Consider the following 22,777-nt stretch of genomic DNA (forward strand, 5'->3'; position numbering starts at 1 on the left):
ACGTGACAAGCTTCCAATGAAATGAATGGTAGGGATTGGTCTAAGGTTTCTAAACTTATTTCTCAAGTATATTTAAGCTAACTGGTCTTTACTTACTCGACAGGGCTTTCCTAAGGTGTTCTAAAGAACCTAATAGAATAGGATGCCAAGGCATCTGCTCTCACTCAACGATGTTGGACAGCCTACCCTATTGATAAAAACACCCTTTTTAGTCGTTGAAATCATATCCTAGTCTCTTCCGAGATCTAAGGGATTAAGTTATAATATTCCTAGGCCGGTTCAAAGCCCCTTGAAAATACCATAACCCATTGCTTATGAGGATCTTATCTTGCGTTTCTTCCGAATACTTACAAGTATTTTTAGTTTAGGATTCTTCCGAATACCTAACCTTCATCTAAGAGATGGACATTTCCATGCCTCTTACAAGCCTAGATGGCGAAGCATTCATAAGCAAAGCAAATAAAAAACCAAAATAAACTTAAATATACCATTAAAAATAAAGTTTAAACAACCATTCAACCAACCGCCACCAAATAAGTTAGTTCATGGTGGGGTTCGAAATATCCAAACACAAAGTCATGAAAATTCGTTCCAACAACCCACAAAATAATATAAAGAAATAGCAGCAAAAAAGGGAAGTGAGAAGAAGCCTTCGACGTGCCACCGGAGGTCTCCTCTCGGCCACCACGAACCACCTAGCTCGCTAGCTCCTTTCGACGCCTAGCTTGCCACTCCTTGGAGCTTTATCAATGGAGGAATATTCAAAGGAAGAAGAAAGGAAAAAAAAAAATAAAAATCTGATTTTTCTGCTCTATGCGTGTGCTCCCTCTCCTTTCTTCTCTCTCCCATGAGGTGTCATATATAATAAATAAAATATCTAGGGGTAATGATGAGTTTGTTGGGTGCAAAATACCCCTCATACCCCTAGAATCACATTTTGTTCATGAATCTTATCCTCCAAGTGGCAGTGGTCCATTGGTAGCTCTGGCAGGCGGTTACAACAGTCCTCCACGTGCAGGGACAGCTGTCCAGTGCCAGCTGTCCTGATGCAGAAATATCTTTTTGTCCTTTTCTGCGCCAGAAATGCCAAGGCATTTCAATCTGCTCTAGCAACGTGTGATGCCGCGGCATTACTTCCCAAAGAATCTTTTTTCTTGCTATTCCCTGCACACCATAGACAAACTGCACCTTTCCCTCAAACATCACCATTGAGAAATAAAATAGTACAACCACCACAAATACAACTATATGCAACTACATGATCCTAAAATGAGCTTTTAAACAAACAATAACTTAAGTAAAAAAGGCTTTAAATGTAGCATTTTTAGGAAGTTAACACATATATTAATATAAAGGAAAATATGTATGTCAAGTAGGGGTGTTCAATCGGTCGGTTTGGTTAACCAATTGTACCGGACTTTCAAAATTTTATTAATCGGTTTTTTTCTTTAACCGTTAACTGATTTCGAACCAAATTAACCGATAATCAAACTTTGAAAATATCATTAACCGCTAACCGACTAAATCTAAAATTAACCGATCGATTGACTAAAAAATCAATTCAATCGGTTAACCGAAATTTTGAACACCCCTAACATCAAGTAAAGGGAAAGGAAGAATGTTGAGAATGTAATAGTGGATGAAGTGGGAAATGATCACGTGCGACAGTCTTAATATACGGCTAAAAAAGGTGCTACCGATTTTTTTATTATTTAAATAATAAAACTGGTAAAAATTACAAGAAACATTATTATTTCTACCGATTTTATTATTTTTTCTATCGATTTTATTATTGTTTGACACTTTACCGGAAATATTAAAAAATATTGATGTTTTAGATATAAATAATAATGTTTTATTTAACTTTTTTTTATCAATTTTATTATTTAAATAATAACAAAACCAATAATATTTTTTTTAATTATATATTAAGAATGCTATACTATATAACTTCTCGGATGAAATGGAGTGATAGGTGAGAATGTTACGCGTTTGTTGGTAATCGTGGGCAACAGTTTGACCTATATATATATATATATTAAAATATATAACAAGCATTGTTTGCTCGGTTAAAACATGTTGAAAAACAATATTCTACGTTTAAATAATTTAACATTTGTTTTTGGTCAAAATATAATATATACAAAATAAATAAATAAATAAATAAAACCCAACCATTTAGAAATTTATGAACAATAAATTCATAAAAAATAAGTTAAAATTCGTATATTTACCAATAAGTTAATTAAAATTTCAGTTTTTATCAGATATGGGGATTAAAATATGATAACGTAATATAAAATGAATGAGTTTCTAATTTTCATAAAATAAGGGATGGAATCCATAATTAGACAGAAAAAAATCATACATAAAGTATAAATAAATAAAGAGTTAACTGCACAATATATCCTCAAAGTATGACTTGTTTTAAATTGGTCTCTAAACTTTTAAATTTTCCAATTTCATTCATAAACTATAACTATCATTCTAAATTGGTCCTCAAGCTTTTGAACATTTTAATTTCATCCCCAAACTATGACATTCATTCTAAATTAGTCCCCAAACTTTTTAAGCATTCCCTTGTTAATGAAATCGTTAGGCCAAGTTATATTATTATAGGTTAGAAAAAAAATTAGGTGAAACTATGGTTGAAATTAATTATATATTTGGATGAATTTGGGGTGAAATTGAAATATTTAAATGTTTAGGGACTAGTTTAGAATGAGAGTCATAGTTTAGGTATGAAATTATAATGCCCAAAAGTTTAAGGACTAATTTAGAATGGGAGTCATAGTTTAGGGATTAAATTAGAATATTATAAATATTAAGGACTAATTTATAATGAGAGTTGTAATTTGAGGACATATAATGTAATTAACTCATAAATAAATAAAGTACATGCATAAATATAAATCTTTCACTCCATTTCTTCGGACAAATTAATGATAGCCGCTGCTGCCTCCGCAGCGTTCTGATCGCCGTCATCGCCGCCGTCTATTTTCCCTTCCAACCTCAAGTCCACTGCCTTATCCGCCATCGTTCAGCTCTAGCTTCACTTGTTCTTTTCCCTTTTATATTTATTCACTCAGAAAACGAGGTAAAAAAATAAACCCCCCCCCCCACCAATTCCTGACGGACTTGTTTTGAACCCAAACCATACCTTCCAGGAAGCTTGAAAAAGCAATCAAGCTTAAGCAATGGCCATGCAGTTTATTATAGACCAAGTTTTATTGATTAAATCAGTACGTATCCAGCGGCTACATTCAAACACTTACCAAATGTTTGATCTTTTGTCTCTGAGAAGAAACTGTTACCAACAACCCTTATTTGGACGGTTTCAAATTAGACCAATGACTTCCAGTAGACGAGTCCAAGACCGCAGCCAAAGCAAACGAATTCATCATCTCGAGATTATAAAAGAGAAATGGAAAATATTATCTAAGGTATTGTTTTTGATGGAAGTTATAAAGAGAGAAACGGAGATGGTTATCCCCGTGAGGTCATTGTATCAATACAGGAAGCAAATCAATTTACCGAAACCCCATAAAATAACAGACTTCATCGATAAATGTCCCAAGTTGTTCGAATTATATAAGGATCAAAGGGGAGCCTTATGGTGCGGGATGACTAAAGAAGCTGAGGATTTGTTGGACGAAGAGGAAAGGTTGATTGAGGAACAATCAACCAAAGCTGTCGAGTATGTTACTAGGATTCTGATGATGTCGGTCGATAAACGGATTCAATTAGATAAGATTGCTAATTTTAGGAGAGATTTTGGTTTGCCAGTTGAGTTTAGGACCAAGTGGGTGAATCAGTATCCACAACATTTTAGGGTGGTAAAATCTAAAGATGGGGTTGAGTTTCTGGAGCTTGTGAATTGGAATCCTGCTTGGGCTGTTACAGAGGTGGAGAAGAAGGCATTGGGTTTGAAGGATGGGATTGGACGTGAACCAGGTGTACTTTCGTTGCCTTTTCCTTTGAAGTTCCCTCCTAACTACAAGAAGGTGTATAGGCATGGAGGGAAGATCGAGCATTTTCAGAAGAGGTCTTATTTGTCTCCCTATGCGGATGCTAGGGAGCTGAAAGCGGGCTCATTGGAATTTGATAAGAGAGCAGTTGCTGTTATGCACGAGTTACTTAGCTTTACTATTGAAAAGAGATTAGTGACCGATCATCTCACTCATTTCCGACGGGAGCTTGTGATGCCGCAGAAGTTGATGAGGCTTCTTTTGAAGCATTTTGGCATCTTTTATGTTTCTGAAAGGGGGAAGAGATTCAGTGTTTTCTTGACTGAAGCTTATGAAGGTTCTGAGCTGATTGAGAAATGCCCGTTGGTGTTATGGAAGGAAAAGGTCCTGAGCTTTGTTGGCTATAGAGGAAAGAAGAAAAAGATTCCTACTTTCGGTGACCTGTCAGCCATGGAGGAAAGAGATATAATTGAGGAAAAGGATATGATTGAGGGTGATACCGAGATGGAAAACATACATGCGGATTTTGAGGAAGAGGAAATCATGGAAGGTTTAGAGGCTGTTTCACTAACCAATGATGATGAGCTGGAGATTCCTCATGTTAGCAATGCAAATAAAGCCACAAATAAAACTTGAGGTTATTTTCTTTTGCACATTTAGTTTGTGTCGCTTCAGTTGAGTTTGAAAGTTCAAATATGCCAGTACTTAAAATGGATTTTTTAAGCAAAGCTTATTGCCTCCTTGTTATTTGTTTGTAAGTGTTTTACTCTGTATTTTTAGTTGTTATCTTACTTGTTAATATAAATTACATGTTAAAAAGGCGTTAACAACATAATATGCATTGGATATAATAAATGTAAAGATATTCACAGTTTGAATAGGCCCTTGAAGCACTCCTCTAAGCTCATGAGTTGTGAATTTCCTGTATCTGGAACTGCTTGGTGGTTCATCAACAATGCTACCTCCGTGTCAAATTACAACAATAACACCCTTGATAGGATATACAAGAGGTTGGATTCTTGCTCAAATTGATTCATGCATATATTTATTCATTGGCTTTTATTATTTTTGTTCTCGCTTGCATGAAATAGAAAAGAACAAAGAGACAAGTCACAGGCTACAAATCACCCTGTAACAAAAATTGGCCTCTTGGTCAAGGAAAATGGAAAGGAAGAAAAGAACTCCTGTAAGTGGCCTATTATGGAGCCTTCACTTTCTCGATCAAGTCCGCAGCGTCTTGGACGGTTGCAATGGTCTCGGCTCCGCTTTCTCCGACTGAGACTCCGAATTGTTCTTCCAATGCCATCACTATCTCCACCTGAAGTGAATTTGATGCAAGGAGCTGATAAAAAAAGGGTTGTAATGAAGAAAACAAATGTGGGATTCGTCTTGAAGAGATGAAAATACCGTGTCAAGGGAATCAGCACCCAGATCAGCAAACTTGGTTTCAGGAGTCACCGAGCTCACATCGATCGACAACTGCTTAGCAATGGTGTTTTGGACGGTTTTCAACGTCTCGGGATCGGCCTAGTCGAAAAATCCAATACGTATCAAAGATGATGAGCTTAAACAAAGTTGTAATGAGCAAAAAAAGAAATCAATGGAGTTATGTTTCTTACAAGAGAGCACGAAACTGGTATTTTAAAGCAGCTAGATCGAGTAGAAAGCTTGTTTGTCTGCTTTGAGAATTGAATCTTTGGAATAAGCTTTAGTCCATTACATACAACGGGACCTCCCTGCAATTGAAACTCGATTCAACTCGATCGTCTCGATGCACATTTTATTAGATCAGAAAGGGGTAAGGGTTTACCGTGGTAGAGAAGCTTTTGTGCTGAGAATAGGATCCCTTGGCTAATGAAATTGTAGCAGGGCTGGCTAATGAACATGCTGGGATTGAAGCAAACACAGCCATTTGAAGCTTGGTCGACTAATTAGAATCGAAAATGCAGGCTCAAATGAATGAGAGAGAGATATAGTTTTACCAGTATTGAATTGATGAAGGAACACACATAGTTTGCAGATATAAATAGATACATTGTTCAAGACGATGTCAGAAAGTGTTGGGGGAGTTACATGAGGATCTGATGATGATTACAATGTTTTGGTTTTGGTTTTTTAGTAAGTTTTAGAATAGGGCGGTCACTTCCATGGATGTTCAATGTCTGCTTATGCTGATCCCTTCTATGGTAGACCATGCATGTCAACAATGTATGTTGCAGCATGCACTCATGCATGTCAACTATGTATGTAGCAGCATGCACTCATGCATGTCAACAACAGATTTGTAAGCTCCTATCATGTGGTTCAGTGGTTGCATTCAAGTGGGAAAAAAAGGGTGAGAAGGAAAGTGATCTGTTCGGCCTTTATATTCAGAGAGAGTGTGGCTTGGCATAGAAAAGGATTGGAGATGGAGGGTTCTCATTGGCTGCAACTTGTCATGATTCAAAACCATAACCAGAGCTATATACACACACACGTATGGATGTAATAAAAAAGGGTTCCAGAAATTTAACATGCTGCTCTGCTGTGGTCTGCACTCTTGCCTTGGGGGTTTTTGTGATGTGTTGTTTGTTGGTGGCAGGTTGATAAATTGAAATGGTCCCACCGCCACCAACTCCACCGCAGTTATGGCGGAAAGTTACCTTTCAATTTGGACCTTTGAAAGCTAAAATGGAGATGAAAATGAATGTGAGAGAAGGCTGCATGATCACGATCTCACCTCTAGAATTCTAATATTATTTTTTGTTATTCCTTTTTTATATACATTTATTTGTTTAATATTTTTTAATTTACGATAAATTATTTGTCAATGTTTTTTTATAACTCATAATTAGTGACGGATCTACATGGCATCTAGGGTGGGCACGTATCCGAATTTCTTTATATCTTTTATTAATATTATTTACTCTAAAATTTTATTTGTGTCTAATTATATAAAAAAAACTATATTAAAAATATATTAAAAAATATTTATATATCCGCCAATGTTATTTTCGCTTTCTATCCAAACAAATTAATTCCACCGTCTTGTTCAAAACGCGACAATCGTGAACGGAGCCGTGAAGGGGATATAAAGGTGCAGGCTTTTTCTCGGCGGTGGCCAGTTGTCATCGTCCCTTTCCTCGCATTCCCACGCGGCAACCTGCTTTGACGTGGAGCTTCAAGAATCTGCCGCGTTGCATCCATTTGTCAGCAAATGGCTCCCCGCCCACCAACCTCCATTGAGTGGGGGAAATACAGCCGTGCGATCATGAGCCGTCACATCATGTCCGTCTGTGTTTTGCAGGCGGTCCCTCCCTCCCCCATTCTTAAGCCTTCGAATCATCAATTCTACCACCTCGAGTTTTTTAAATCAGTGAGAAAAAGAGATGATTTTTGACAAGAAAGTAAACACAAACACGTTGTACATTTAATATTCCTATGTAAAAACAGCTCCCTTGCCCAAATTACCGTCGCTTTGGACGCCCAACTTTCCATGCAAAGGGATTTCACCGTTTACAGAGAGAAACCCAGAGAAATTACTGCTACAGATGAGATGGTCATGCATGAGATACAGTAAAATAATGCAACCTTTGCTCCATTGACAACAGATGATGTTTAGGTAAAAATTTACCAAGAAAAAAGATATTGGAGACGATGGTATGGAGCATTGCTGTCTCCTTTCTCCAGGTCCAAAAATCTTGTCCGGTTTCGACAGGAATGGAGATTCCTCTGTCAGTCTCGTCTTTAACTATTGTAAGTTCATATATTACCGGTAAAAACTCAAGATGTGAAATTCAGATAAAAGATAAAGTAGAGACCATTTGCTGAATCCTTCCTGGGAAATTCAGATCTTGTCTCCGTTCACATAACATGGGTAGGGTGGTACAAGCTACGAGACATATTATGAGTTATTTGAGATTAATTCTATTAGAGCTCGATAAATATTCAATTTGAATAAATTTATTCGAACTCGAGCTTGATTTGAGTTTTTAACAAACTAAAATAAACTACTTAATAATAGACTTGAATAGATTCGAAAATCTTACGAATAACTCGAAAATATAATAAATTAAATTTTATTTTTTAAAAAAATAAAATTATTAACAATATTAACATTTATATATTATTTTTTTAAATTAAGTATAAAATTTTCATACATATAAGTTTCAAATTAGAGTTTGAGTTTTAATCGAGTTAAGTTTAAGATTTTTTTTCATTTCGAACTTTTACGAACTTCAATTCAAGATTTTAATTTTGAGTCGAGCTTAAAACTCTAACTCAGTTTTATTCTATGTTGTTTCTTTTGTAGATTTTAAACATGCAAGTAATAGCAAAAGAAACCCTGTGTAATGTTAAGTAATTGACCTTGGCATGAAATAGTTACACATAGCAATACATGCAAGCTTCTTTGTAAATGTGTGTAGTTGAAAAGGAGGGGCAATTTAATAAAGGAGAGTCCTAACTCCAAAGCCTAACTGCCCCATTTGAAGCTTGTAATGAAGGTAAACAAATGTCAATCGCCAAAACTAGGAAAAATCCAAACAATTTAGGAACCCTAGGTCAGTCCCTAGCTTGTATTTATAACACCCCTTGGTGCATGGGAACTTCAGTCTCCTGCACCACCTGCACCTCTTTCTCTCAGCGTTTTTTGTACTTTGTTTCTCAGAGATTAGAAAAAGATCCAAAAGAAGAAGAAAAAGTTTAGATATGAAGGGTCGATCTTCCAAGCCAGGGGTTGACAGAAGGTTCAAACAGGAGCCTCATCTCTCTGGTGCTTATATCCGTAGCCTGGTTAGGCAACTCGTCTCTGCAAGATGTACCAAAGACCCTGAATCCGTTGATGGCTTCGGTGGCCGGAATTTGACCGAATTTGGAGATGGTTTTAGTGAACCAGCACAGAGCCACGGCCAGCAACCCGAACCACCACCACCTCAACAACACAGGAAACAGGTTAGGAATAGGAGGAGAGTGCACACCAGCAGGCCTTACCAGGAAAGGCTGATTAACATGGCTGAAGCCAGGAGAGAAATTGTCACTGCGCTCAAGTTCCATAGAGCTGCCATGAAACAAGCCAATGAGCAACAACAACAACAGCAGCAATTATCACACCACTCTGAATCAAACACAAACAACTTGTCTACATACACTTGGCCAGCTTTGAACTGCAGTTTACCAAGCCAAAACCTTGACTTTCACCACAACAGAAAAAACCCTTCAATCCACTCATCTCCCTCATCTTCATCTTCATCGACTCTATCTGTTGCGGCTCCACATGAAGTGGGGCATGGAACCGGGGCTGATTCGACTGAATTCTACGGTGGGGGATGCTTGCATCAAGCTGTGGACGACGAGGGAATGGCGGAGATGAAATCATTAGGAGAGCAGCATCAAATGGAGTGGAATGACACCATGAATTTAGTAACATCGGCACGTTGGTTCAAGTTCTTGAATGAATTTGATCAAGCCATGGAATTCCCTGCCTGGTTGAATGCAAATGACAGCGTCATGGGGCAGCATCTCGATGATCTTGTCCCAGATACCTACATCCAGGGTTCTGCCTTACCTTGGTAAGTAATAGTACCCAAAATTTCAAAGACAACAAGTTCAAAAAAGTATAAATTACCATGATTTTTCACCATGCTTATTCATACATTGGCAGTTTAGTATAAATTCAATCCATAATCTAGAATGAAACTTTTATTAAAATGCAGTAATTTACCTCATTTTCACCAAGAAAATAGTAAGTTTGCCCCGTTTTCTGTTAAACATAATAAAGCTGGATCCAATAGATGCCACCTTCATCCTTGCCAAAAAATTATGGGTAAACTACGTGATTAGTACCTAAACTACCATTTTTATTTCGTTTTAGTATTTAAATTTTTAATTTTTCAAAATTATACTTAAAATTTAGTTTTTGTTTCGTTTTAGTACCTCGCCGTTAAAAATTTAATGGGTGATTTACACGTGAAACATTTTTTTATGGGTAAATTACATCATTCATCAGTCAACTATCTTCTCACTTCTATTTTGGTTATTTTTTTAATCTAATTACTTAACTTTCAAATTACTCATAATTTAATCATTCTACTTTTCAAATTTAATTCCTTATTTTAAATTATATATTAATAAAATAATAACTAAAAAATCATGTCAAAATTAATAATAATAAAATAAATTAGAACGATTAAAATAGGAGTAATTTGAAAGTTAAATAGTTAAACTAAAATCTTTTTAAATATTAATACTAAAATAGGAGTGAAAATATAGTTGAGTAATGAATAATTTAATTTACTCATAAAAGATGCAATGCCGTTAAATTTTAACGGTGATGTACTAAAATAAAACAAACACTAAACGTTAGGTATGACTTTAAAAAAATAAAATTAAAATTAAAATGAATCAAAATTGATAGTTTAAGTACTAAACGCATAATTTATCCAAAGTATATTTGATATTGTTAATATTTTTATTTTGATTTGAGTCGTATGTATTTTCGGTTTATATTTAACATAATTTAGGTTTTAAAATGAAAATGGATTTTTAAAAGTTTTTGTTTTTATTTTTAGATTTAATGAGTTTACCTTTTTATCCTCTGTGTGTTTGTTGACTTGTATTGTTGTGTGATTCACAGCATGGACATTGGAGAAATTGATGGGGATTGGCATTGGCTGGCTTAATTGACGAGGATTGATTAAGATTTTAATTAATCAAAGGTCAAATTATGCCTTTAGTCCCTGCGTTCTTCATTTCTTGAAATTTAGTCCATGTTTTTTAATTTCAGAATCTATTCCCTCTACTTGTCTGGGTTAAAAATAAATAAAAATATAATTGGTAATATTATTAATTATTTTTGTTAATTTTAAACATGCTATCAATTAAACTTTTATCTTTAAATCAAATATTTGAATATTAAAAAAATGGGGAAAATAATGTATTAATTAAGTGATGTCGGTATTATTATTTTTAAAGATTTTATATTCGAGCATGATGTTTAATGGAATGTTTGAAAGTTCAATGGTCAAATGATTGACGACAACAACAACAAAACCCAATTCCCATATGCAATGGGGTAAGAGGGAGGTAGGGTAGTAGGCTGCCCCCAACGCCAGGTTGAGAGTAGCTTCCGTGGAAGACCTTCGGCAGTCAGAAAATTAAAAATATAGATAAAATGCAATGCATGTATAAATAAATACATAAATACATAGTTGAACAGTATTCATATGTAGTCATTAATATCATATGCGTGTTTGTAATGGGAAGTAATCCCTGCAAATAAATCCCTGCGAAAAAATTATATGAATATAGACAGAAACGTAAGACCTGACTAAATTTAAAGGAGGAAACATGAAGAGAATGATACACAGAAGTCAACGATAGCAAGCCCAGTTCTAAGCCTTCATAAATACCAATAACAGAAACGTATAAAAAGTAGAAGTCATGGGAATTACTACAAAGGCATTAAAAGAAGACAGAGATGATACACCCTATAGATGTGACCCACACTACTCGACTACCCTAGTCTTAAGTCTCTATACTTTCCTATCAGAGGTCATGTCCTTGGTAAGGGCTAAATCCATCAAATCAGATCTCAAGCAGTCTTCCCACTTCCCACTTCCGCCTTGGTCGTCCTCTCCTTCTGGCACCATCGACTGTAATCGACTCTACCCTCTTGACCGCATCTGACGGTAGTCGCCTAAGGACATGCCCAAACCACCGTAGTCTTCCCTCCCTCAATTTTTCGGAAACAGACACCACCCCCAAGGACATCCTAATAGCAGAGTTTGTTGTCATATCCCACAGAGTCCTACCACATGTTCATCGAAGCATTCTCATTTCTGCGGCCTCTATCCTCCTTACGTGATCCTTCTTGATTGCCCAACATTCTGATCCATACAACAGCGCTGGTCTTATTCCCATTCTATAAAATTTTCTCTTAAGTTTTAGAGGCACCTTCTTGTCACACAAAACTCCAGTAGCGGTCCTCCACTTTAGCCATCCCGCCTTTATACGGTGTGTAACGTCATCATCTACACCCCATCTTTATGTATCATAGATCCTAGGTACTTGAAACAATCCTTTTAGGGTAGAATGTGTCCTTCTATGCATACTTCTACATCTTCATCATTTTAGTTCCCACTGAAGTTTGAACATAAATACTCTGTCTTTTCAATATTGATCCTTAGACCTTTTTCTTCCAAAGCAGTCTTCTAGGTAGCCAGTCTACTATTCAACTCAGATTTTATTTCAGCAACTAGGACAATGTCGTCAGCGAAAAGCATACACCATGGTATACCGTCTGGTGTCGCACAATAGATGTCGTCCATAATCAAGGCGAAGATGTAAGGGCTAAGGGCCGACCCCTGGTGGAGTCCGATTTCCACCGAGAAAGCCGCGGTGTCGCCAACTGTAGTCCTGACGTATGTAGTAGATCTACAGTACATATCACGAATCGCCCAGATATATGCAGTTGGGATCTGTCTCGTTTCCAAAGTCTTCTAGATCGTATCGCGGGGAACGCTATCATAAGCCTTCTCAAGGTCAATGAACGCCATGTGAAGATCTCTAGACTTTTCCCTATATTTCTCCATAAGCCGTCGAAGTAGATGAATCGCCTCCGTGGTAGACCTGCCTGGCATAAAGCCAAATTGGTTTTCCGAAACCCTAGTAACTTGTCTCAACCTAGCCTCTATCAGCCTTTCCCATAGCTTCATGGTATGGCTGAGTAGTTTAATACATCTGTAGTTACCACAATGATTGAAAGTCTTTCATATATAAATTAGTATATATCTTATAATCGTTAAAAATATTTTACAGTGACAATATAATGAGTTAATTACATCATACGTCCCCAATTTATGGCTCTCATTTCAAATTGATCTTTAAACTTTTGAACATTTTAATTTTATCCTTAAATAATTAGTCCTCAAACTTTTAAAAATTTCATTACTATGATCTTCATTCTAAATTGGTCCATAAACTTTTTGAATATTTCAATTTTATCCTAAATTATACATATATATTGATCACATCTCTTGTTAATAAAATCGTTAGGCTAAGTTATATTATTATATGTATGAAAAAATAAAAAAATAAAATTTAGGTTAAATTATGGTTGAAACGAATTATATATTTGGATGAATTTGAGGATAAAATTGGAAGATCTAAATATTTAGGGACCAATTTAGGATGGCATTCATAGTTTGGATTGGAATGTTCAAAGTTTTAAGGATTAATTTAAAATGAGAGTTATAGTTTGAATATGAAATCGGAATATTTAAAAGTTTAAGGATTAATTTGAAATAAAAGTCATAATTTGAGGACATGTGATGTAATTAAATCCAATATAATATAAAACGAAAAGATCGATGCATCCTATCAGTGGCGGATCCAGAAATTTAAAAATGGGAGTCCAAAATTTTAATTCTTTTTTCTTAAAATTAATAGGTATGCAAAAATTGTAATTTTTTTATTTTTTCCTTAACACTTTAAGCTAAATTTAATCACATTTTCAAAATAATAGGGATGCACTACTTAGCATTATGGGGCTTAGTGCATCCGCCACTGCCTCCCAATGTGAAAGTACGTTTTGAGTAAACGGGCAATTGAGCTTTGAATCGTATGGTTAGACCGACTATTATAATATCATATGCAACAATGGGAAATATATACATACATGGATAATTTTCTCATAAATAAAGCCAATCAAACAAATTTTAACATAAAAATTAACATTTTATTGGGTGAAGTACATAAATGATCCTATTATTAAAAGATACAAAATGATTAACTGACTATAAAGAGTTACTTTATTGAGTCCATTAACTATTAAAAGTTACGAAATGATCATTTGACTATCTATTATGTTTCGAACTCGTCATTTCCCGTTAAAAAATTAACGAGAGACTGAGCTATACATTAACATGTTGAATGAGATATGATAAAATATGATCTCATAATTTCGAATGAGTATCATATCTCAATTAGCATGTTAACGTTAAACTCATATTACCGTTAGCTTTTTATCGGAAAAGGACGAGTTTGGAATATAATGAATAGTTGAATGACCATTTTGTAATTTTTAATAGTCGAGTGACTTAACAAAGCAACTCCCTATAATCGAATGACCATTTAATAACTTTTAATAGTCAAGTGAATCAATAAAACAATATCATATAATCATAAGACTATTTGCGTAATTTACCGATTTTATTTAATTCAGTCATTGTATAAATTAATAGATAAATACATAACAATCCAAATTATTTTATTTATCTTCTCCATAATCCTTACTGTTATAAGGAGCAAAAGCTTCCAACAGCCAATTGTTCTTCCTCCAAGACTTGCACCCCATCTCTTCACAAATCTCATCACTGTGATTAATGCTAAAAGTCGAGATGCAATGCCTCTTGTAGAACCCGGTCGTCTTCTTCATGATCTCCATTTCTTCCCCTGTCTGTTCCAGCATCCTCTCGATGCTCGGGAGCTTGAACACTTCATCGGCCAGCCTCGACAGCCATTTGCACCTCAGCTCCGCCGTGTGAAGATTCGAAACGCTCTCGACGTACCCCACGAACGCCATGTTCGGGATCAACGGATGGATCGTGCCCCTGTATAACGGCATGATCCCCGACGAAGCTGCTTCCTTGGCAAATAAAGTCATTGGAAAACGGCCGGGGGAACCAAAGAGCGACCGTTAGGAAAATTGGTTCTCTATCATAAACTTTTACGATACTGATCAAATCAGATACCGATGATTATATATATAAAAAAACCCATATCATGTCAAAACCATCAGACAGATATTATCAGAATCTTTATTATACCACTTAGTCATGTGTTTAAATACAATAATGGAATATCATTGACATCGAGTATAAATCCAATAAGAGCAGTGACCGACACGATTACACATACATGTATTCACCACCGCGAACAGCATTTTCGGCACCTTTTCTCTCTTCTTCAGCCTCCTTTTCACGCTCCTTCCAGCTCTCGTAGTCATGGTCGTCCGTTTGCAACTCATATCTACAAATCGGGCAAGAACTGTGCCCATCCTGCCACAAAAACCATTTTAATCAGACAACCCACAACCTCATTTCATCCTCGATCTTTAAAACTAGGATTGTAGTATACCACTAATCAAATAAAAGTCGAGCACTATTAATTACCAGCCATGGCTTTAAACAAGGAGGATGAAATGTGTGCTTGCATGGCAATTCTTGCATGTTATCTCCTACAGCAAGCTTCTCCTTGCATGTTATCGCCTACAGCAAGGTTCTCTTAAACTAGGATTTGTAGTTTTTTTCATTTTTAATATTGTGTTTAGGGACAAATTATAATTTTATTCATATTAATATACACTCAATTATATAATTTTATTTTATTCTTATAATTTAATATTGACGTCCTTAAAAATATTTTATTACTTAACATTTTATTTTAATTATTTAAAAATAAATACAATTTAAGTTCTATATTTAATATAATTAATAATTTAATATTAACATGATTAAAAAATAATTTATTACTTAATAATTTATTATTTAATAATTCTTTTAATTTATTTTATATTTTTATTATGCTTTTAAGTGATTTATTTTATATATCATAGTATAAATAATTGTAAATATAATTTAAATTCTATAATTTTAATTTACAACATAATATCTATAATGCACGTTTCAAACTTACTTTTTAGTAATGATCCCAAACACACAAATTTTAAACTATAATTCTAAACAGTATTTTTAAAAGTTCTTTTCTACCGCACTTTTAAAAATTACTTTTCGAAAGCCCTGCCAAACTGGTCCTAAGTAAGTTATTTAGAGATTTACGGACGAGTTTCAATAAAATATATTTTTTATTCAAAATTTTCATCTTGACGTGATAAATTTTAATAAAAGATTATATTTTATTAGAACTCGTCACGTCGGGATCTACAACAGTTGTTAAATTGGTTTGAAACTCGATAAATTCTAATAAAATATTTTTTATTCATATTTTCCACCATGATGTGATAAATTCTAATAAAAATTATATTTTATTGAAACTCGTCACGTCGGCATAAAAAGTTTGAATAATATTACCGTTTTGGCAAAGGTGGGCATGACGAGTTTTCCCTGCACTGTAGCATTTATCGTAGACCCTAAATTAATTTTAGAGATAGTCTAATGGACTAATTTTTTTACCTATCTGATTTATTGGCCCAATTTTACCCATAATTGATTGGTGTCGGCCGTCGAGCCCAAGGCTACCTAGTCGGCCTGGTTCAATCTTAAATGGGCGGGTCTACTTTCTTCTATATCTTTTTGAGTAAACTACCAAAATTGTCATATTTGTTTCATAAGTATTCACTTTTTAGCTATTAAATTTTAAAAAGTAATGTTTTGATCACTTATTATATTGATTTATAACATTTTGATAAGTGGGGTGTTAAATATTGTTAATTTGATGATGTAGAATGTTAGATTGTTAGTAAAATGAGATAGTTTTTAATTTAATATCTAAATTTGAATAAAATAAAATTTTAACTTATAAATTCCAGATAAAATATCAAATTAACATTTAAAAGTAGAATCTAAACCAATATAAAATGAATATTAAATGATTTGTAACTAAATGGGGTATATTGTACGTGGCAAAGAGAAACATCCAAAAAGAGACTTACCATGAAAGATGAAACTTTTGTAAGACCAAACAAACATGGATGGGTTGAGGAAGGGGCTGCTGGGGTAGTTGTCCCCTCTAAAATTTTAAAATTACTATATATTATTGATTTTTCTATTGAAAATTTGTTTTAACCTCGAAATTAATGTGTCCGTCCATGCAAACAAAGATCCTTGTTCCAAAGTAAGCATACCATTCCTTGTATGCTGGTTTTTGTTTTTGTTTTTTTGGCTCCAATTGAATATCCATGCACGTAATGATGTCCGCCATTTTCACTCTATACCTTTCTTGCTTTACAATACCTCTGCCCATTAAGTGCATCAAACGTTTCCAAATTATAGTAAGGTATAATTATAAGCATATTATTCCGATAATATAATCATCAACTTAAGGATTAGTGAATATTGTACGAACCAACTTATCTCATTGATTAAATGAATAATTGTTATTCCGTGAGATCATTGGTTCGAACACTTGCAACAGGTAATTGAGAATTTGAGTTTTCCTTTGTAATCTGGTTCCTTGTTGAGTCTTTAACATGAAATTCCTTGCCTTCCCTTTTCCATTGGTAAAAGCACATTTCCCCCACCTCATGTGGATTCTAAACCCTAAACCACTGCATACATAAGCACATGCAAGCAAACCTCAAAGCAGATACACAGACTCACACGTTGATCTCCAGAAATGGGTCAAATCCATTGGTCCCTGCTCAGTCTTCTTTGCCTGCTAGGGTATGGAGGCTTGGCCGAGGGTTTCTCGGGGTTGGCTTGCAACTGGGGGCTGCAATCGACTCACCCGTTGCCGGCCGACATAGTGGTCAGGCTCTTGAAAGACAACGGGTTCAACAAAGTGAAGCTGTTCGAAGCTGATCCCGGTGCACTCAAGGCTCTCGGCAGGTCGGGTATCCAAGTTATGGTTGGGATACCAAATTACATGCTGGCTTCGCTTGCTAGTGCTGTGGGAAATGCCGAGGCATGGGTGCAACAAAATGTTTCCAAATATATATCCAGCTATGGGACTGATATAAGGTGCATTCTTTTACAAATTATGTGTACAAAATGTTCCTCACGTAAAATGCATGAACAAGTAGTTTTAGGTTAAATTCTGTTTTAGTCCTTGTATAATACATAAATTGTATATTCAGTGTATCATCACAACTTTGCAGGTCGGTAGCCATAGGCAATGAACCGTTCCTACAGGACTACAAAGATCAGTTCGTGAGTACAATATTTCCAGCCCTTCAAAACATTGAAGCAGCTCTTATCAAAGCCGGTCTAGGCAAGCAAGTGAAGGTGACCATCCCGCTAAACGCCGACGTCTACCAGACCGACTCCGGCCTACCTTCAGGCGGATATTTCCGACCCGAACTCCAGAATCTAATGATGAACATCATCAAGTTCCTTCAAGACAACGGTGGCTTCCTCACCATCAACATCTACCCTTTTCTTAGTATGCAAGCAGACCCTAGTTTCCCCAAAGAATATGCTTTCTTCAACAACACTGCTAAGCCCCTCGTCGACGGTTCCATCGTTTACACCAACGTGTACGATGCCAACTTCGATACACTCATTTCGGCTCTAGAGAAAAACGGCTTCGGACGTATGCCGGTCGTCATCGGTGAAGTTGGCTGGCCGACTGATGGTGATCCTGGTGCCAACGTCGAGAACGCCAAGAGGTTCAACCAAGCACTTCTGGACCGTATAGTCCAAGGCCAAGGCAGTCCACGGCGGCGAACACCACCGGATGTTTATATCTTTTCGCTCATCGACGAAGACCATAAGAGCACCTTGCCGGGGAACTTCGAGAGGCATTGGGGTATCTTTAAATACGATGGAAGCATCAAGTATCCACTGGATATGGGTAATGGGCGTCCCATCGTGCCAGCCAAAGGTGTCAAGTATTTAGCCAAGAAATGGTGCGTGATGTCGCCTTCGGCCGGCGTCTCGGACCCCAACACGTTGGCTCAGAGCATCACCTACGCTTGCGAGAACGGCGATTGCACCAGCCTCGGCTATGGTTCCTCGTGTGGGAACCTCGATGCTCAAAGCAACGCTTCTTATGCGTTCAACACGTATTTTCAGACCACGAATCAAAGTAAAGGCGCATGTTCTTTTAACAACCTGGCTGTTATCACAACCGTTGATCCGTCGAAGCCGCCGTGCCGTTTCGAGATCATGATCGACACCCGAAAACAAAAGGCGTCTCCTTCTGTTTACAGATCTTCGGCTGCGAAAATCGAAGCCATGTTTGCATCTTTGATTCTGGGGATTGTGGGTTTAGTTATCTGCGGTGTTCATTGATTTTAATCCTTTCATTGCCTTTGCTGCAGTCAAAACAGGCAATCGACACTTTCATTTTCTCAAGTTACTTTTTTTCTTAGAACCCGTTGACCATTTTAAACTTGTTTTTACATTGAAATTTAACCATTTACAATACTAATAATTCATTGTTAAATTCAATTAATTTTAAGATTATATTCTTTTTATTATTTCTTACATTATATTTAATTTATGAATTTAGTTTATATGTTTTAATTTATTTATTTGTAATTTTATAATATCTAAAATTAAAATTTATATAATATTACAAATAATAAGTGTGACAACCATTAAATTTACAGAAACGTTAAATAGTCTTCATAGTGTAAGAGAGCATTATTTTTCTTTAGAAATCTTAGGTTGGAATAGTTGTATCTAAATAATATATGAATTACTAATAATTAAAAGGATAAACTACACCATTCATCACTGAATTTTATTATATCTCATATTTCACTCAATGCACTTTCAATTCATTAGACTTTTGAATTATTCGTGTTTTGGTCACTACAAATTATTTTATTATTACTATTCTATGACATGACATTTTTATATATTATTAAATATAAAAATAATATTTTTTATTATTAAATTTAAAATGATTTAAAACAATCATCGTTCCTTCTCGTCATTGTTAATCACCATTTAGGTTTAATTTATTTATTTTAAATTATTTTAATATTAAATAATAATAAAAATAGCATGTTATATCAAAGTAATAATAAAATAATTCAGAGTGGTCAAATCAAGAGTAATTTAAAATTTCAACGAGTAAATTCACAATATTAAAAGTACAATGAGTAAAATAGAATAAAGAATAAAGTTTAATGATAAATGGTATTATTTACCTTAATTAAAAAAGTATGAACAACAAGAATCAAACCATCACATAGATTAGAGGGATGAATGTTGTCTTTAGAGATTTAGAATTTGAGCATTAACGGCTATCACTTATAATCATTTTAGATTAATTAGAACAACATAAACATAATGTCTTATAATAATATTAAAAAAATATTATTTTTAGCCAACGAGGGTTAGTACAAACGGTTGAGATTTATGACCGTTACTCTTGAAAAACAATATATAAATTCATATATAAATCTTAATTACGTCTTAAATATGTACTATTTCAGAACTATATAACCACCTCTAACTTAAATTTTTACTTAAAAAAAATGTTATTTTAAAAAAATATTCATTTTCATCGAAATTTAATTTGTGGGTATCCTTAAAAAAAATCCCTCATTTTCATCATAAATAAATCTTTTGGCGGCGCTTTTGTTTTTCCTACTTTATCTTCCGTCTCAAATTCTACTTTTTCTGGGGTTCTTTTTCTTTTCTTTGATTTTATATTAGTTTATAGATTTATTTTAATGATTTTTTTTTTTGCTGCAAAATCATTATTGCTTGTCTCCGTTTACCTGGTGGGAAAAGCTGGGATGTGAAGAGCTTCGTTATGTTAAAGAAGCAAAGTGGCAGTGTTCGATCGTTATTCAATCAAATCTCTGACTGTAATCGTAAGAGCATGGCGTTTTCGGCTCGTAACGGTCCGTTTTCGAGGCAGCTCCACTCGTTGCCGAGCGACCAGCGGCAGCTCAAACTCGTACCACTCGATAATTACAATGTCTGCGGCGGCGGCGGCGGCGGTTTTAAGTTTAACAAAGCGGCTACTGGGTTAAATTTGAGTATCAAGAGTTGTTTCGAGAAATCCCCTATAAACTGGGATCAGAAAGCAGTCGTCTTTGCTTCCCAATTGACGCGCGAGTTGGAAATATCTAATCATAATGAACCCCAGAAAATGGCAAAGACGGCGGCTGATTCTAACGGATCGTTTCAGAGGGGGACTGTTGATTTTCCCGACAAGCCGTCGCCGGAGAAAATCGTGGTTGCTGTCGATGTCGATGAAGGTACAATTTTTTCCTGCCAACACTTCCCTTTTCTGGCGTGAAAGAATATGTACTTTCTAACGCAATTATTAATTTTTTTCTTGGCTCTTTGGTATAAGCAGTACTAGGAAACTTTGTGTCGGCTTTGAATAGATTTATAGCGGATCGGTACTCGTTGAATCATACAGTTTCAGAGTACCATGTGTACGAGTTTTTCAGGGTAACACTTCTTTTTTCACAATTTATTTATTTACTTTTTGCTGTGAATAGTAGTAGAATGAAGTCAAGACCGAGAATAATTGGCCTTCTTTTGGTACTGTAAGTCAATTAATGTTGATTTCAATTAAGTTGGAAAAGGATGGTAAGCCCCAAAGAGCAAATACCCAAAGAAGATATTAAACAAAAAAAAAAAAAAAACCCGGCTCTTCATTGATCTCCAAAAGCTCATTTTAATGCCATGAATATCTATATATGTTTGGTGTAGGCATATGTAAAGGGTTTATTGGGTTTTTAGCTGCAGAGTCCAGTCTTGTGTTATTGTTTTACCTTGCAGTTGGGGACATGGAATCTTTAGTTTAGTGGCTTTTACTTTTGTCCCTGTATTTTCTGCTTTTGATAATCAGCTCTTTTTTTGATGTTGGTTATGCTTGTTCAATAAATGTTCTAATGCCTTGTTTATTTTTGTTACAGATATGGAACTGTTCTCGCGATGAAGGTATCGTTAGACATGCTTGTTAATTCCGCTGTTCTCAACCTAGATGTAGCCCTTTGTGGGTTTGTTCTTTGATATTTCAACCTTAAGTAAACATGCTAAGTAGATCCATGTTAAGAAGGGATTCAAGGAATTTCTTTTTTCATCCGGAAAAAGGAATAGTATCTGATTAAGTTTAATACATATCAATTGTCAAATTTTGCGAACTTGCTAATGTTTCTTCATTTTGCACGTATTCTTTACCTGCTGTTGAGTCTGCTCTGGCTAAAAAGTATTTCAGAACATGTCCTGTTTTCTTGTTTTGACAGCCGATATCCGTGTCCATGAGTTCTTCAAGACACCATATTTCAAGAAAGGTATCCACCCCCTCCCAGGTGCTCATATGGCCCTTCACAAGTTATCAAGATTCTGTAGCCTTTCGGTCGTGACGTATGTGTGCGTACTATCTTCGTTAATAATGTCTTTGTCTTTGACCTCTGTTCATAAGCTGGTTTTTCATAAATTTATGATTAGGTCTCGGCAGAATGTGATCAAGGACCATACAATTGAGTGGTTAGAGAAGCACTATCCTGGACTTTTCCAGGAGATTCACTTTGGCAACCATTTTGCTCTTGATGGCAAATCTAGACCTAAGTCGAAAATATGCCGGTATGCACATAAGCCCTTAACATTTACTTTCATCCATGAATTCTTTAATAATCTCAAGCATGTTTGTTCTGTATCGTTTATATAATGCAAGTAAACCAGCATCTCTCCGCGGTAGTTGTCTTGATGAGTTTATTAATTCCCTGGAGAAGTTATTTCTGATTTTTTTTTTCTCGGCGAGTTAATTCTTCTTGCAGGTCATTAGGAGCCAAAATCCTAATTGATGATAACCCGAGATATGCTCTTGAGTGTGCTCAGGTTGGCATCAGAGTTCTGCTGTTTGATTTCGAGAACTCGTATCCATGGTGTAAGACACAATCAGCGGAAGAACACCCTTTGGTGACCAAAGTACATAACTGGGAAGAAGTGGAACGACAAATAGCGTCGTGGATCCTTAGTTCTTCTATCCTTTAAGATACTCTCTATGGTCAGGATCCTACAACTTAGTTTTGTTAACTGTTTCTCATAACCCTAGAACATTCGATAGGGCCGAAATTGAGGTTATTGGTTTGCTTGGGGGAGAATCAACTGTAAGGAGAGTAGGAGACCAGCCAAAAGGTGGGGATATGGTTGTGCTGGTTAACATTTAAGGCAAAA

At 35.4% G+C, this 22,777-nt stretch overlaps 5 protein-coding genes across 5 annotated transcripts; 4 read left to right on the top strand and 1 right to left on the bottom strand.

The window, feature by feature from the left end:
* Window positions 1–3,034: 3,034 nt before the first annotated feature.
* LOC120147663 (protein WHAT'S THIS FACTOR 1 homolog, chloroplastic-like) lies at window positions 3,035–4,625 on the top strand. Its single transcript, XM_039160973.1, has one exon. It carries the CDS (start codon window positions 3,198–3,200, stop codon window positions 4,602–4,604), a length of 1,407 nt encoding a protein of 468 aa, XP_039016904.1. The 5' UTR covers window positions 3,035–3,197; the 3' UTR covers window positions 4,605–4,625.
* Window positions 4,626–5,150: 525 nt separating this feature from the next.
* LOC120147622 (acyl carrier protein 1, chloroplastic-like) lies at window positions 5,151–5,917 on the bottom strand. Its single transcript, XM_039160948.1, has 4 exons — window positions 5,779–5,917; window positions 5,588–5,704; window positions 5,376–5,495; window positions 5,151–5,286 (listed from the first exon to the last, which is right to left on the bottom strand). Exons 1-4 carry the CDS (start codon window positions 5,878–5,880, stop codon window positions 5,167–5,169), a joined length of 459 nt encoding a protein of 152 aa, XP_039016879.1. The 5' UTR covers window positions 5,881–5,917; the 3' UTR covers window positions 5,151–5,166.
* Window positions 5,918–8,076: 2,159 nt separating this feature from the next.
* Window positions 8,077–22,675, top strand: LOC120147441. The gene is made up of 7 exons (XM_039160824.1): window positions 8,077–8,090; window positions 20,301–20,844; window positions 20,946–21,043; window positions 21,514–21,538; window positions 21,844–21,964; window positions 22,049–22,183; window positions 22,378–22,675. Exons 2-7 carry the CDS (start codon window positions 20,394–20,396, stop codon window positions 22,592–22,594), a joined length of 1,047 nt encoding a protein of 348 aa, XP_039016755.1. The 5' UTR covers window positions 8,077–8,090; window positions 20,301–20,393; the 3' UTR covers window positions 22,595–22,675.
* On the top strand, window positions 8,658–10,627 carry LOC120147460. The gene is made up of 2 exons (XM_039160838.1): window positions 8,658–9,517; window positions 10,582–10,627. The coding sequence occupies exons 1-2, from the start codon at window positions 8,658–8,660 to the stop codon at window positions 10,625–10,627; spliced, it is 906 nt and encodes a 301-aa protein (XP_039016769.1).
* LOC120147439 (glucan endo-1,3-beta-glucosidase 5-like) lies at window positions 17,292–19,095 on the top strand. Its single transcript, XM_039160823.1, has 2 exons — window positions 17,292–17,644; window positions 17,782–19,095. The coding sequence occupies exons 1-2, from the start codon at window positions 17,301–17,303 to the stop codon at window positions 18,914–18,916; spliced, it is 1,479 nt and encodes a 492-aa protein (XP_039016754.1). The 5' UTR covers window positions 17,292–17,300; the 3' UTR covers window positions 18,917–19,095.
* Window positions 22,676–22,777: the final 102 nt, after the last annotated feature.

The sequence above is a fragment of the Hibiscus syriacus genome, unplaced genomic scaffold (genome assembly GCF_006381635.1).
Source record: "Hibiscus syriacus cultivar Baekdansim isolate YM2019G1 unplaced genomic scaffold, ASM638163v2 tig00110940_pilon, whole genome shotgun sequence".
In the NCBI taxonomy this organism is placed as follows: Eukaryota; Viridiplantae; Streptophyta; class Magnoliopsida; order Malvales; family Malvaceae; genus Hibiscus; species Hibiscus syriacus.

What these genes read in the sequence shown, in the direction of transcription:
- LOC120147663 (XM_039160973.1), top strand. Translation starts at nt 3,198, where the DNA reads ATGGCCATGCAGTTTATTATAGACCAAGTTTTATTGATTAAATCAGTA.
- LOC120147622 (XM_039160948.1), bottom strand. Translation starts at nt 5,880, where the DNA reads ATGGCTGTGTTTGCTTCAATCCCAGCATGTTCATTAGCCAGCCCTGCT. An exon ending in TACCAGTTTCGTGCTCTCTT is followed by an intron (nt 5,496 to 5,587) that starts GTAAGAAACATA and finishes TTTTTCGACTAG; the next exon opens with GCCGATCCCGAGACGTTGAA. An exon ending in GTGCTGATTCCCTTGACACG is followed by an intron (nt 5,287 to 5,375) that starts GTATTTTCATCT and finishes AATTCACTTCAG; the next exon opens with GTGGAGATAGTGATGGCATT.
- LOC120147460 (XM_039160838.1), top strand. Translation starts at nt 8,658, where the DNA reads ATGAAGGGTCGATCTTCCAAGCCAGGGGTTGACAGAAGGTTCAAACAG. An exon ending in CAGGGTTCTGCCTTACCTTG is followed by an intron (nt 9,518 to 10,581) that starts GTAAGTAATAGT and finishes TGTGATTCACAG; the next exon opens with CATGGACATTGGAGAAATTG.
- LOC120147439 (XM_039160823.1), top strand. Translation starts at nt 17,301, where the DNA reads ATGGGTCAAATCCATTGGTCCCTGCTCAGTCTTCTTTGCCTGCTAGGG. An exon ending in AGCTATGGGACTGATATAAG is followed by an intron (nt 17,645 to 17,781) that starts GTGCATTCTTTT and finishes ACAACTTTGCAG; the next exon opens with GTCGGTAGCCATAGGCAATG.
- LOC120147441 (XM_039160824.1), top strand. Translation starts at nt 20,394, where the DNA reads ATGTTAAAGAAGCAAAGTGGCAGTGTTCGATCGTTATTCAATCAAATC. An exon ending in ATGTGTACGAGTTTTTCAGG is followed by an intron (nt 21,044 to 21,513) that starts GTAACACTTCTT and finishes TTTTTGTTACAG; the next exon opens with ATATGGAACTGTTCTCGCGA. An exon ending in CCTAAGTCGAAAATATGCCG is followed by an intron (nt 22,184 to 22,377) that starts GTATGCACATAA and finishes TTCTTCTTGCAG; the next exon opens with GTCATTAGGAGCCAAAATCC.